The following is a 16,038-nucleotide window of genomic DNA, read 5'->3' as shown; positions in this document are numbered from 1 at the left end:
TGAAAGGAATGATACTCCTTCCCAAATGTTTAATGAATAAATTGTATTTAGACTACAAATTAAGAAAACATTTCCTGGGCACCTGGGTGGCTCAGTGGGTTAAGCCTCTGCCTTCAGCTCAGGTCATGGTTTCAGGTTCCTGGAATCAAGCCTAGAATCAGGTTCTCTGCACAGCAGGGAGTCTGCTTCCCTCTCTTCCTCTGTCTGCCTCTCTGCCTACTTGTGATCTCTCTCTTTTATTTATTATAAATAAAATCTTAAAAAAAGAGAGAGAGAAAGAGAGAACATTTCCTTCCATTAGGAAATACTTTCTAAACACTGTTACAGGTCTTTATTTGTAGCCAGTAATAAAAGATATACTATGATTCTCACATTTTAATGTAGGGCAAGAGACATTAAACAAAAGATTGAGTACTGAGATAGTAACAAGTACTACAGAGAAAAAGAAGTGAAGATGGACATTGATTATCCATTGATGGAGTAGCTTTTAAATAGAGTGATCAAAGAAAAACTCACTTGGAAACTGACATTTTGGCCAAACATGAAGGAAGTGAAGATGAGGGCATTGTGAGTAAATAGGAGTAGAGAATTCCAGAAAGAAAGAATAAGAAATCCAACTGCTCAGAGATTGGAGGATCCTTAAAGTGTTTCAGTGTCACATAGAGAATGTGACTTTTAGCCTAAGGAAAACTGTTACCATCTGGAAGGTGGTAAACAGAGGACTGACATGATCTATGAGTGCTTTATGACTAAACTCTCTGGCTCCTAGGTAAGGGTAGTGATCTTTAGATAAAACTTGGATAACACAAATATAGAATGGAATTCCTTACAAATCTAAGTATCTACTGAACTCCACATGCATATTGCTTGAGATAAAGGGAGGGAGGGGGAACTAATGACTTATGGGAGTAGACCAGCAAAAGTGAGAGGTTGCCCATACTTGATAAGATGCAACTCCAACTAGGTCAATGCAATGGAAGGAAAAGTTGAGCTATAAAATAGGGCAATACTGAGAAAAGCCATTTGCAACTATGCTTCATAAATCAACAGATATATTAATTAGGTAAGCCCAAATTAATGAAGGGTTACTGTGGAGGCCGAGAAAAATTAAGGCCATCCCAACTCAGGTTTAGCCTTAGCCTAAGTACAGCCATCTTAGCCCCGGCAGCCATCTCAGACCCCTGTGCCCAAGGACTGAACTTTCAATAGATTGCAGCGAGGGAGCTGCTCTGCTATGTACCCCAACCCAGAAGCAAGTCATCTACAAATGGTTTAGCGCTAGGTTCCCCATCAATGGGCGCTGCGTGACAGGCGAGGTGGCGGCCCCCTTTCCAGCCACACCCCGTTTCCGGGGATGAGAGGGCTCTCCACACCGGACCCCAGTCCCCACGTGCAGCCGGGCATGCCATGCCACGTGGGGCACATGCAGTGGCCCACCGGTGGGGATGGCAGGGGACCTGCTATCCGGAGCCATCCAAGGCCAACCAAGGCTCCACAGGGCTGCCATATTGTTCCGCCTGGGTGGGATTCTGGCTTAGAGGTGTTCAGTCATAATCCCACAGATGGTAGCTTTGCTCCATTGGCTCCTCAGCCAAGCTGCCTTGGGGGACCAAGAACCCCCTGGTGACCGCTTAGGGGGACTCAAACCCCCCTGGGGGGGGGAACGTCTCCCAAGACCACCAGTCGATGGGCCACCACATGTCCACTTGAGCCAATGGTTGACCTAGTCTACCCAGATACAAGTTGGAATTCCTACCAGTAAAAATGCAGATTGGCGCTCCCAAAATATGCGCGCAAATACATAAAAATGAGTGTACTCACCAGGCAGTGCAAGACCTTCCAGGTTGGGGTCCTGGGAGTCTCCCAGATCTTGGTGGAACCTCCAAATGTTATACCCAAGTTTTAGTGTCTGAGAGACCACCAAGAAGCCAACACCAACGTAATCACACGAGGGTTTACTCGACAAGCTTATGCGTGGGCCTAAGTATACCCAACACAGCGGAGTAGGGACTTGGACCCCGAGCTTAGTTAAGGCAGAGGTATTTCTGGGTTCCTGCTACTACAGCAGGGTGGGGATTCCTGTTACTAAAGCAGGGTGGGGATTTCTGGAACCAAAGCAGGGTGGGGCTTCCTGTTACTAAAGCAGGGTGGGGGTCTCTGGAACTAAAGCAGGGTGGTAGCTTTGCTAAAGTAGGGGAAAGTTCAGTCCTTGGGCACGGGGGTCTGAGATGGCTGCCAGAATTAAGATGGCTGTACTTATGCTAAGGCTAAACCTGAGGTGAGATGGCCTTAATTTTTCTTGGCCTCCACAGTTACCATTTCTGCAGTACTTCAGTAAAAACAAATAATCATTATTCTCTAATTCTAAAAACAGATTTGTAATCTTTAAAAGGTTCATTTTTTTCCTTTTCAAAACAGTTCAAGGTCAAGGACATCTTGACAGATATATTCAAACTCAGACAATAGAATGATGAATTTTGACTCCTTTCTACTGAGGTAACTTCTCTTCCATTCAGAAGGGTTCAATCACCCTTTATTTTGTTCTTCCTTTGTGGCCAGGAAGTTAACAATTCTCTCCCTCCACATCCAGGCCATTAAGCAATACAGACTCTTCCTGAACATCCTCAGTGAGGCACTATCAATAGTCCAGTGACAGATTACAGAGGGCTTCACTTACTAATCTTCATTTATTCTACCCACATTAGAAGAGTGAATTAGCTAGGTTTCTTTAAGAAACTTTGTAAAACTTTGCAATTCTTTCATTAAAGAAAAATGGGCAATCCCAGTTAGCAAGCCTCTAGTTACAAATTACCCATGCATACAAAGGCCACATATATCTAGCCCTGTTCTCCCTAAAAGTAAGTACCTAAATCTGCTGATGGTCGAAATCCATGAAGACAGCTAAAACTTTTTATAGACCCCCTGGGTTCAGAATAGAAGAAAATATAAAATTGCAAATACTTGCATTAACAGAATGAAGGACAAAAAACACATGTTCATCTAATTAATGTAGGAAAAGCATTTGACAAAATTCGAACACCTTTCATGATGAAAACCTTTTAAAACTAGAAATAGAAGGAAACTGTCTCCACATAATAAAGACCATAAATAAAAAGCCAACAGCAAACATCGTACTCAGTGCTGAAAAACTGAACGTTTTTCATCTAAGATCATGAACAAGACAGAAATCTTTGCTCTCATTGTTTCTACTCAACATAGTATTGAAAGTTGTAGCCAGAACAATTAGGCAAGAAAAAGAAGTAAAAGACATCTAAATAGGAAAGAAAGAATTAAAATCATTTCTCTTTGCAGATTACATAATCTTATATGTAGAAAACCCTAAAGAAATCACACCAAAAAAGTGAGAACTAATAAACAGATGTAACAAAGTTGTAGAATTCAAAATCAACACATAAGGGGTGCCTGGATGGCTCAGTCAGTTAAGCATCTGCCTTCAGCTCAAGTAATGATCCCAGGGTCCTGGGATTGAGCCCAATGTGTGGCTTCCTGCCCAGTGGGAACCTGCTTCTCCCTCTCCTCCCTGCTATGCTCTCTCTTGCTATTTCTGTCACTATCTGTCTCTCTCTCTCAAATAAGTAAATAAAAATAAAATATCTTAAAAAAATCAACACACAATAGCAATGAATATTCTGAAAAGGAAATTAAGAAAAACAATTTCATTACAATAGCATTAAAAAGAATAAAGTACTTAGGAATAAACCCAATCAAAAAGGTGAAAGATTTGTACACTAAAAGCTACAAAACATTGCTGAAATTAAAGAAGACACAAATAAATGGAAAGATATTCCATTGCTTATGGATTAGACAGCTTAGTTTGTTAAGATGTCCACACTACTCAAAATGATATACAGGTCCAGCACAATCTCTATCAAAATCCCAATGGCATTTATCACAGAAATTTAAAAAGTCCTAAAATTCATAGGCAATCTCACAGAACCTCAAACAGACAAAAATTTTTGAAAAAGAACAAAGTTAAAAAACCCACACATCCTGATTTCAAAATACATTACTAAACTAATCAAAACAGTGTGATACTGGTATAAAGACAGGCCTAGAAAATAGAAAAGGAATTTCAGAAGTAAACCCTAGTGAATATCATAGATCATTTTCAACAAGGGTTCCAAAACTACTCAGTGGGAAAAAACAATCTTTTCACCAAATGAGGTTTGAAAACTATACAGCCATGTGCAAAAGAATGAAGTTAGACAATTATTTTAGCTATATACAAAAATTTACTCAGAACATTTTAAGACTAAACACAAACCCCCAAATTATAAAACTCTTACATAAAAACAGAGTAAAAGCTTCATGACATTGGATCTGGCAATGATTTCTTGGATATGACACCAAAGCACAATTAACAAAAGCAAAAATAGGTGAGTGGAACTGTATCAAATTAAAAAGCTGCTATGCAGCAAAGACGAAAAAATTGCTAAGTATGTATGTAAGAAGGAGACAGAATATAGACAGAAATACTACAACTCAACAACAAAAAATTAAATAATATGACTTTAAAGTGGGCAAAAGATTTGAATAGACATTTCTCCAAAGATGATACACAAATGACCAGAAAGCACATGAAAAGATGTCCAACATCGTTAACCATCAGAGAATGCAAATCAAAACCACAATAAAATATCATGCCATACCCATTAGGATGGCTACTATTTGAAAAAAAAAAATAAAAGGAAAAGGAGAAATAAGAAACAGAAAATAATACATGTTAGTAAGGATATTGAATAATTGGAGCACTTGTGCACTGCTGTGGGATTGTGAAATGGTATAGTAACTACAGAAAGCATCATGGAGTTTCTTCAAGAACTTAAAAATAGAACCATCATATGGCACATACCACTTCTGGGTATATGTGCAAAATAACTGAAAACAGGGTCTGGGAAAGAGATTTGCATACCCATATTCATAACAGCACTATACACAATAACCAACAAATGGGAGCAACTCAAATTGCATGAATGGATGAGTGGATAAACAAAATATGGTCTATACCTACAAGGGAATATTATGCAGCCTTGAAACAGAAGAAAATCCTGTCACATGCTGCAACATGCATAACCTTGATGACACTGTGCTAAGTGAAACAAGCCAGGCACAAAAAGACAAATATTTTATGATTCTACTTAAAGAGGTATCTAAAGTATCTAAATATAATTCACAAAACACAAAGTGGAATAGTTGTTACCAGGGCTGCCAAGAGGGGAAAATGGGGCACTGTTGTTTCACAAGCGGGGGCATAGGGTTTCAGTTTTGCAAGATGAAAAAGTTGTAAATATCTGTTTCACAATGATGTGAATATACTTAATATTACTAAATTGTACACTTAGAAATAGTTGAGATTATAAATTTTATGTTTTGTGCTTTTAACAATGCATGCACACACACAAAACTTTAAATAACTTGGAGGTGCTGGCTAAGAACTGTGCCAAATATTACATCTCCTGGAATTCAGTTATTTAAATATACATACAAGTTAATGAATATCTTCTTTAAAAATCAAAAAGATAAAATAATGTTGGTTCGGTCAACTCTTCTAACAGGTAGGTATAACTACTTTCACTCTAAGAATATAAGTTCATTAGGAAAACTGAATAGGATAATTTTGAAACAGTAAGACAAAATAATAGGTCAAGGCTGCTTGGCACACAGCACCATGGTGTGGGGCGTGGGGATGGTGCACTGCAGGTAGCAAGGGCAGAATGATTTATGGAAAAGAAGGAAAAGAAACAATTTAAACATGTTAAAGAAATGCAGAATTAGGGGAAATATATATTTTACATTTTGGCATAGATTCCTCATTTATCAAAGATAGAAAGAATGAATGATTTCCTCTACTTTCCACTACTTCCTGTGTTCCAAAGAATCAAAAGTCACTTAGTTATAAATAATCCAGTAGTATATGAGAGGTGCCTTGGCTGAACTGGGACCCAAATCCCATTTGTTATATTTCCACAGAAAAGTCAATTCCAAGCACTGACCTAAAAATAAAATGTTACAGCTCTTTGAAATTAATTTCAGGCCAAATTTATGCATGTATTTCTACCAAAACTTAAATTCAATTTCAGAAACCATAAGTGTTTGGGTGGTTATTATATTTAAACAAGCACATATGTGTGTGTATATACATACACACACACACACACACACACACATCATTTCAGTAGAAAATAATTATTAAATATTGTTAATAATTATATTAAAATACAATTAACATTCAATCTTTCAAATAATATAGTTTTTTTCTTTTTAAAAAAGCATAACTGAAAAATGTATCCAGGTATTAAGAGTTCATGGACACACTTTTCTTACTTTTTATCGGGAATTTTTTTAGGGGGCACCTGGCTTGTTCAGTCAGTAGAGCACATGACTGTTCATCTCAGGGTTGTAGATTCAAGTCCCACTGTGGGTATAGAGATTACTTAAAAAAATAATAATTTTTTTTTAAAGTTAAAAAAGGGGGGGGCATTAATTTGAAATTCTTATCTTCTTTCCAATCCTGCCTTTAGAAACAGATGTTTGATGAATTGTGAAATGGCCATAAGTGGCCAAAAAGAATAAATCAGAAAGGACAAGAGTGTAAAATAGGCATAAAAACGGAAAGGGGATGACTTCAGTGGTTTGACAGATCCAAATTTCTTACCTGGGAACTATTTGCTTGATGACAAAGTAACTGAAATCCAAATTTATTTTATTCTTTAAAAATAGCATTCAATATTTAATGAGATGACTTTAAGTTTCATAAGTTGTGAAGTTCTAAATTATATAAAGTAAAATTATCTTCATAATATGTTCTTTGGGATAAAATAGCATAACTCACACTTGAGCAACAGAAAACACAGAGTAGAAAACACAAGTCACATAGACAGTAGACACTCCAACTCAATGACCACGGACCCTATTTGACTTGTGAATGCCTAATTTTCATTAAATACTGCTAAGCCAATTTAATATGCTGAGTGGTTTAATAATCATTTTAGTTGGACTTTTTAAAGTGATTTAGGAATGTAAAATAGTTTAAATAAATCATACCATTTAAATTTTTAGTCTGAATTTATGTATCTGATAGGAAATGTGAAAATGGGTTTTTAAATCTCAAATGCTAGTGTTGGCTATAAATACCAATCAAGTAGTTCTGTACTTAATGGCAACAGCATTTGAAAACTGTTCTAGTTCTAATGTGAAACACAGCCTTGTGAGGAGCCACACAGAGGAAATGAATTAAAAGTCAAAAGGTATAACCTGAGACTCCAACCTTGAGAAGGTGTTCCTGGCATAGTGCATAATACTGTCAAAGTCGTATCTTTCTCCAAGTGAGTTCACTTCTCCAGGCTCCATCTTCAGAAAATTGTACTCTTGACCTAAGAATCAATCATAAACATTTCAGAAGCCTTCTAACAGACAGAGAAAAGAAGAGAAGAACCCCCTAGACGTGCATCTGCTCTTGACTAAAGGCTGGCTGCAGCCACACATGAACAGCCTGCTATGTGCAAAAGTTTGCATCCAGTTTGCATCCAGTGCTTTTACTTCTTACCACATTGAACAAGGAATACTGAATTTGATCAGATAGTTAATTTTCAAAAAAAGCTGGATTATCAAAAGCATACTTCAGGTTGTTTTCCATGTACTTCCATTTTACGTTCTTATAATATCTGTTTCTCCAAACTCTCACTGCTTTTTTCAGTACTGTGGGAATGATCATGAAAAAGTTACATCTTTATCTAATCAGTCCCCGCCTTTCTCTTATGACTACATTTGTCAAGATCCACACAAATCATCTTTCTATTTGCTTTAGAGTCTTTCTCTGAAACACTAAGAAAAATACGGAAGGAATCTGTGTACGCACGCGCAACACCACAGGCTTTAGCTCTGTGACTTTGTCACTAAAGGTAAGTCACCAGCAACAGAGTTCGCTCAGAATGGAAACATGATTCTCTCTGAGGAATGTGATCCAACCTCTACTTGGAGGGATTTCTGATCAAGAAGAATGTGCTTCAGAACTTAACAATTTATTTATTTTTGTTTTACTTTTCACAACTGTCTTTTAACTTACTTTTCAACTTACTTTTAACTTCTGGACATTTTCATTTTAATGGGTTTCTCAACTGGCTGTTGATAACTGTGTTGCTATACTGTTTCTTGAAATCTGAAAATAACAGACTTCTCTATGTAGATCTATGGCAGTGGTTCCAGAAACAGAGAATTCTCTCAGAATTCAGGCCTCAGTAACTCCATTTTCACAATCTCAGTAGCAGCTTTTATGGCTCATTTATGTTTTGAAAGATCCAAATGTAAAGGTGAGTTCTCTGAATTCTGAATTCAAGGTTGCAACTCAGAATGGATCTATTACAACACTCATCTAACTAGGTTTTTATTCCAACTTCCATATGACTATAAAACATATAAATACTACATTAATGAAAAAAATTATAAAAGATGATAAAAAATTGATTGACACCAGGGCATAATATCTCTGTGAGAAGGAAATTCAGTCTACTCACTTGAGCATGAAGGATTAAAGAATCATCCTGAAGTTACAGAACCCAGGCTAAAGTGTTTTTGTCTATCTTTCAATGACTTAATACATAATGAACTAACCAGCTTGTATGGTGTAGTATGTGCTTGCCAAATCTCTGATGTATCTATGTGCATTATAGTCATTTTCAGGAAAAACACTACATTCTTGCCGACCTCTCCTACAAGGAAAAGTTACATCTTTCTTCTTCACAAGGAAGAAAAAGTATATTTTAACATATCCAGTTCTAAAGTGAGATTTTCACAAAGCTGTGGAGCTGATTTTATAGACATTAACCTGTAACCCACTGGAGATTTCAACTTCAAGCACAATATGGGAAGATACTCTCTAGTTAAAGCAAAATGCTTTATAAAAATTTCTGAAAGTGGAACATTAAACAATTTCAGTCATACATTTTGAGGCTTAACCTGTAGGTGACTCAATATTTGGTGAAAAATAAAAACAATATGCCATAGATGGTCTAAATAAAGAAAACTGAACTTATTTTATGAAAAAAAGGGAAAGGGATCAGAGCACTGGGACAACTTACCCTAAACAATTAAAGAAGAAAAAAGATGATAAGCCTTGTCCTTGAGAGTATTCTAAAATGGATTAAAGTATTCCAATCTTTACACCGATTTTGTTCCTACTGTAGTTACTAATTTTGCATATAAATGAGAGGCTAAAGTCTACACTTATTAGACATTGCCCTTGAATAAAAGTTGATCTTAAGTATCTGAGCCAGAGCAAGTCATAAATTTGTTGAAGATTAATCTCCAACATGACATGACCTCTTTCATACTAGAATTGAACTGTGACAGTAGTTCCAAATACTTAGGAAAATCTCACACAATAATTTTTTCTTTTCTATTGGCCTGAATGTTGAGTCACCCAAGGTATGAATAGCCATAATTGCTAAGAACCATGTTAAGTATTAGATATTTATATGCTACTTATATATTTCTTGCTTCAATACATACTTATGTTAAAATGGAGTCCTATTATTCTTGAAACTTACTTCCTTTATAAGATGTTTTCTCCATGTAATAAAAGGAACCTAATAACTATGGTTAACAGCAAACTTCTTCTCATTTAATTGATAGTTGAAATCATTTTCAGAAATATTATTTCCTCTTTATTTGTTTTCCAATGATATAAAGTAAAATGAACTTTGATAGCTGGCTCAGGCATTTGAGTCCCCTATGTTGGGAGTAAACATTTTCTGTACTTCTCTTTGATAATCAACACTACAAATGATTTCATCATTTTGTAAATTGATATATAATTGACATACAATATTATATGAGTTTTATGTGTGTAACACAGTGATTAGACACTTACATACACTGAAAACTGATCACCACAATAAGACTAATTACCATTATCATGCAAAGTTAGTAAAGCATTGACTGAATTCCCTATGCTGTACATCACATCTTCATAACTTATTTATTTTATAAGTAGAAGTTTGTACTTCTTGATGCTGGTCACCTATTTCATATTCCCAAATCCCCTCTCCTCTGGCAACCACCACTCCATTCTTTGTATCTATGAGTCTTAGTTTTATTTTGGTTTACGTGTTTGTTTAATTTGTTTTTTAGATTCCCCATAGAACTGAAATCATGTGGCATTTGTCTTTCTCTGCCCAACTTATTTCACTTAGCATAATACCCTCAAGGCAAGATTTCATTCTTCTTTATGACTGAGTAATATACGTTTTTTGTTTTGTGGGTTTTTTTTTTTTAAGACTTTATTTATTTATTTACTTGACACAGAGAGATCACAAGTAGGCAGAGAGTCAGGCAGAGAGACGGGGGAAGCAGGCTCTCCGCTGAGCTGGGAGCCCGATGTGGGACTTGATCCCAAGACCCTGAGATCATGACCTGAGCCTAAGGCAGAGGCCCAATCCACTGAGCCACCCAGGCACCCCCTGGGTAATATATGTTTGTGTGTGTGATGTCTTCTCTATCCATTCATTTATTGAGGGACACTTTGGTTGTTTTCCTACTGCTGAGAATGCTGCAATGAACATGGGGATGCATAAATCTTTTGAATTGGTGTTTTGTTTTCTTTAGATAGATATCAAGAAGTAGACTTGCTGGATCATATGGTAGTTCTATTTTTAATTTATTGAAGAACCTCCATACTGCCAGTGCCTGAGGGTTCCCTTCTCTTCACATCTTTGCCAAGACTTGTTATCTCTTGTCTTTTTAATGAAAGCCATTCTAAGTGGTGTGAGGTAATATCTCATTGTGGTTTTAATTTGCATTTCCCCGCGTTAATCATTGATGATTAATGATGTTGAGCATCTTCATGTGTCTGTTGCCCATCTGTATGTCTTCTTCAGGTAAATGTCTATTCAGAGACTCCATCCATTTTAATCAGATTATGTTTTTGCTATTGATTTGTATGAGTTCTTTATATATTTTGGATATTAACCTCTTATCAGAGTTATGATTTGAAAATGTCTTCTCCCATTCAGCAAGTTGCCTTTCATTTCATGGTTTTTTTCATTATGCAGAAGCTTATTTAGTTTGCTTTAGATTCACTTATTTTTCCTTTTGTTACTCCTGCATTTGGAATCAGATCCAAAAAACAAAACACACCACTAAACCTAATGTCAAGCACCTTACTGCCAGTGTTTTCATCTAGGCACTTCACGGTTTCATGTCTTACATTTGTCTTTAATCCATTTTGAGTTAATTTTTGTGTATACTGTAAGACAGTAGTCCAGCTTCATTGTTTTGTATATAGCTTTTCTGTTTTCCTAACACCACTGATTGAGAGACTATCCTCTCCTCGTTGTAAATTTGTGCTCCTTTTGATGTAGAGTAATTATTCATATATATATGGGTTTATTTCTGGACTCCCTATTATGTTCCATTGATCTATGGGTTGTTTATAAGCCAATATCATAGTGTTTTGATTACAACAGTTTTATAGTATAATTTGAAATCAGGGAGCATGATACTTCTGGCTTTTTCTTTCTGAAGATTGCTTTGTATATTCAAGGTCTATTATGATGCCACACAAATTTTAGAATTATTTGTTCTAGGTCTGTGAAAAATGTCATTAGAATTTTTTTAAAGAGTTTTTTATTATTTATTTGACAGACTGATATCACAAGTAGGCAGAGAGGGAAGCAGGCTCCCTGCTGAGCAGAAAGCCCGATGCCGATGCGGGGCTCGATCCCAGGACCCTGGGATCATGACCTGAGCAGAAGGCAGAGGCTTTAACCCACTAAGCCACCCAGGCACCCCTGTCATTAGAATTTTGATAGGGATTACATTGAATCTGTATATTGCTTTAGGTAGTATGGATATTTAACAATATTAATTCTTCAAATTCATGAACTTGAATATGTTTTTACTTACCTGTATTTTCATCAGTTTCTTTCATTAGTGTCATAGTTCACAGTTTTCAGTCTACAGGTCTTTCACCTCCTTAGCTGAATTTACTCCAAGGTATTTTATACCTTCTTATGCAATTGTAAATAGGGTGTTTTCCTCATTTCTCTTTCTGATAACTTCTTATTAGTGTTAGAAACACAATATATTTTTATATATTAATTTTGTATCCATGAAATTTACTTAATTCACTAATTAGCACTAAAAATTTTTTGGTGGAGCCTTTAAGGTTTTCTACAAATAGCATCATGTCATCTATAAATAGTGATTGTTGTCCTTCCTCCTTTCCAAACTGTATGCCTTTTATTTCTTTATCTGACCTAATTGTTATATCTAGAACTTCTGATACAATTTTGAATAATAGTGGTAAAAGTGTCTTGTTCTGATCTTACAGGAAAAACTTTCAGCTTTTCACCACTGAGCATGATATTAGCTGTAGAAAGGTCATATATGGTCTTTACTATGTCAAGTACATTCCCTCTATACCCACTTTGTTAAGAGTTTTTATCATAAATGGGTGTTGAGTTTCATCAATTTTTTTCTGTATCTATTGAGATGATTATAATTTCTATATTTTGTGATTATGGTATATCACATTGGTTAATTTGTGCATGTTGAGCCATCCCTGCATCCTTGGAATAAATTCCACTTGATCACAGTGCATGATCCTTTTAATGTATTGTCAAATTTGGTTTGCTGATATTCTATTGGGGATCTTTGCATTCATATTCATCAGAGATATTGGCCTGAAGTTTTGTGTGTGCATGTGATGTCCTTGTCTGGTTTTAGTAGCAGAGTAATGCTGACTTTGTAAAATGTGTTCATTTTTTTTTTATTAGTTTGAGAAGGATAGATATTACAACTTCTTTGAATGTTCAATAGAATTTATCAATGAAACATTTTGGTCCTGGATTTGTGTATGTTGGGAGCTTTTAAATTACTGATACAGTCTCCTTATAAATAATTAGCATATTCAGATTTTCTATTTCCCTGTGATTCAATCTTGGAAAATTACGCATTTCTAGGAACATAATGACTTCTTCTATGTTGCCCAATTCGCTTATCTTTAATTGTTCATAGTAGTCTAATGGTCGTTTGGATTGCTGTGGTATCAGTTATACCTTCTATTTCATTTCTGATTTTACTTGAGCTCCCCCTCTCTCTTTTTTAATTTGTTTTTTGTGAATCTAGCTAAAGGCTTATCAGTTTCGTTTATCTTTTCAAGGACCCAGCTTATAGTTTCATTGATCTTTTCTATTGTGTATTAAGTTCTATTTCATTTATTATTTCCTTCCTTCTACTAACTTTGGATTCATTTTTTTTCTTTTTCTAGTTTCTTTGGGCATAAAGTTAGATTGTTTATTTGAGGTTTTTGTTTGTTTATTTGTTTCTTGAGATGGGCCTGTGTTGCTATGAAATGCACCTATTATATTTGCTTTTGATACATCCCCTAGATTTTGGTATATCATATTTCTATTTTTCATTGTCTCTAGATTTTTTTTTCTCATTCCTTTTCTGAATTCTCCAATGATTCAGTGGCTGTTGAGTAACATGTTGTTTAATCTCCACATTTTTGTGTTTTTTTTTCAGTTTTCTTCTTATAATTGATTTCTAGTTTTGTGCCACTGTGGTCAGAAAAGACGCTTTATATGATTTCAATCTTCTTCAATTTACTGAGACTAGTTTTGCAACCTAACATGTGATCTATCCTGGAGAATATTCCATGTACCATTGAGAAGAATGTGTATTCTGCTGCTTTAGAATGGAATGCTTTCTTTATATCTACTAAGTCTTTCTGAACAAATGTGTCATTTAAAGTGAATGCTTTCTTACTGATTCTGTGTCTGGATGATCAATCCATTGATGTACATGGGGCATTAAAATCCCCTACTACAATTGTATTTAATTTCTCCCTTTAGATATGTTAATATTTATGTATTTGGGTGCTCCTACGTTGGTGGCATATACATTCATAAGTGTTATATCTTCCTGTTGTATTGACCCTTTTGACATTATGCAGTGTCCTTTTTGTCTTTTATATTAGTCTTTGTTTTAAGGCATATTTTGTCTACAAGTGTAGCAAACCGGCTTTCTTTTTATTTGCATTGGCACAGAATATTTTCTTTTCATTTCTTCACTTTCAGTCTGTGTGTGTTTAGTTCTTAAGTGAGTTTCTTACAGGAAGCATATAGATGCATATTTTTTAACTCTTTACACACTTTATATCTTTTGATTGCAGGATTTAGTCCATTTACATGTAAAGTAATTATTGATAAATATGTACTTATTGTCATTTTGTTGACCATTTTCTGGTTGCTTTTCTAATTCTTCTCTGTCCCTTTCTTCCCTTTGCTCTATCCTTGTGGTTTGATATCTTTCCTCAGTGTTATATTTACATTCCTTTCTCATTTTCTTTTGGGTATTTACAACAAGTTTTTGCTTTGCGTTTACTGTGAGGTTCACATATAATATTCCTATTTAATAGTCTATTTGAAGTTAACATCAACTTAACTTTGAATATATTCCTAAGCTATATTTCTACTATTCTGCCTGTTTTGTTTTTGATGTGCCATTTTCAATCTTTTTATTTTATGTATCTTTTAACTGATCATTTTAGTTTTAGTTAATTTGTCCTTTTCTTTTGACCTTCATACTACCTTTATCAGTTATTAATCCACTACCTTTACTATATATTTACCTTTTAAAGTGACATTTTTACTTTCATATGTTTTATTGTCCTTAATTGCCATTATATTTTTTTCTATTTAAAGAAGACCTTTTACAGTTTCTTGTGAGGCCAGTTTCATGTGATGAAATCTTTTAGCTTTTGTTTTTCTGGAAAACTCTTTATCTTTCCTTTAATTCTGAAAGATAATCTTGTTGGATAAAGTATTCTTGGTCAGAAGTTTGTTGTTGTTTTCCTTTTCAGTACTTTGAATAGGTCATGCCACCCTTCTCCCTTCTCTGGTCTGCAAAGTTTCTTCTGAAAAATCTGCTGATAGCCTTAGTGATTTCCCATGTATGTAACAAGCTTGTTTCTCTTGCTACTTTTAAGATTATCTCTTCGTATTTAACTTTCAAATTTTAATTATAATGTGTCTTGGTGTAGATCTCTTTTGGTTCATCTTGTTTGGAACTCTAGGGCCTTCCTAGATCTGTATGTCTGTTTCCATTCCCAAATTAGAGAAGTTTTCATCCATGATTTCTTCAAGTATGTTTTCTGTCCCTTTCTGTCTCTTTTCTCTTTCCAGGACCCTATGTGCAGATATTATTCTGCTTAATGTTGTCCCATAAGTCCCTTAAGTTAGCTCACCTTTTACTTGTTTGTTTGTTTTTTTTTTTCTTTTTGCAGCTCTGTATGGGTGACTTCCATTGTTTTGTCTTCCAGTAAACTTAACCATTTTTCTGCTTTATCTAGTCTGCTACTGAACCCCACTAGTATATTTTCCATTAGTTATTGTATTCTTAAGCTCGGTAACTTCTATTTGGTATTTTCTTATATTTTCTCTCTCTTTGTTTAAGTTCTCATTGCATTCATCCATTATTCTCCCTAGGTCAGTGGGCATCTTCATGAACATTACTTTGGACTCTTTATCAGGTAGATTACTTATCTCTGTTTTATTAAAGTCATTTTCTGAGGTTTTGTCTTGTCTTTCATTTGAAACATATGTCTCTGTCTCATTTTGCTTGATTTTCAAAACAGCTGCCTCTCCCAGTCTTAAGAATTGGCTTTGTGTAAAAGATTATGTGTGAGGCCCAGGAGCATAAACTCCCTGACTACTAGAGCCAGGTGCTCCAGAGGTATCCCCATGCACCTGCCAGCTGTGGCGGAGCCATGGCTGTGGCATAGAAGGAAAGGAAATGCTTCCCTGGCAGTGGTATGGCTATGGAACATGAGGGATGAGGCACTTGCCTACTTGTGGTAAATCTGTGCCTTGGAAGGGCAGGTTTCTTGCCTGGCTGAATAGGCCATATTTTTGGTGTGATCCAGGGTGCTCTCCCATTGGGCTATGGTATAGCTGGGGCATGGTTAGGTGTAATATACCTACTTTCGCTAGCAGGTTGGAGGGAGATTGCCAAAAT

The 16,038-nt window shown here is 35.6% G+C and overlaps 1 protein-coding gene across 1 annotated transcript in view; it reads right to left on the bottom strand.

Annotated features, from left to right (window-relative positions):
* TLL1 (tolloid like 1) overlaps positions 1-16,038 on the bottom strand; it is a 224,753-nt gene that overhangs the window by 102,746 nt on the left and 105,969 nt on the right. The window contains exon 7 of the mRNA XM_044224805.1: positions 7,289-7,394. Coding sequence (XP_044080740.1) covers positions 7,289-7,394 — 106 coding nt within the window. The remainder of the gene's footprint in view (positions 1-7,288; positions 7,395-16,038) is intronic.

The sequence above is a fragment of the Neovison vison genome, chromosome 11 (genome assembly GCF_020171115.1).
Source record: "Neovison vison isolate M4711 chromosome 11, ASM_NN_V1, whole genome shotgun sequence".
Taxonomy (NCBI): domain Eukaryota; kingdom Metazoa; phylum Chordata; class Mammalia; order Carnivora; family Mustelidae; genus Neogale; species Neogale vison.
Note: the sequence above shows the minus strand (reverse complement) of the source record. Positions and strands in the feature narration are given on the sequence as shown.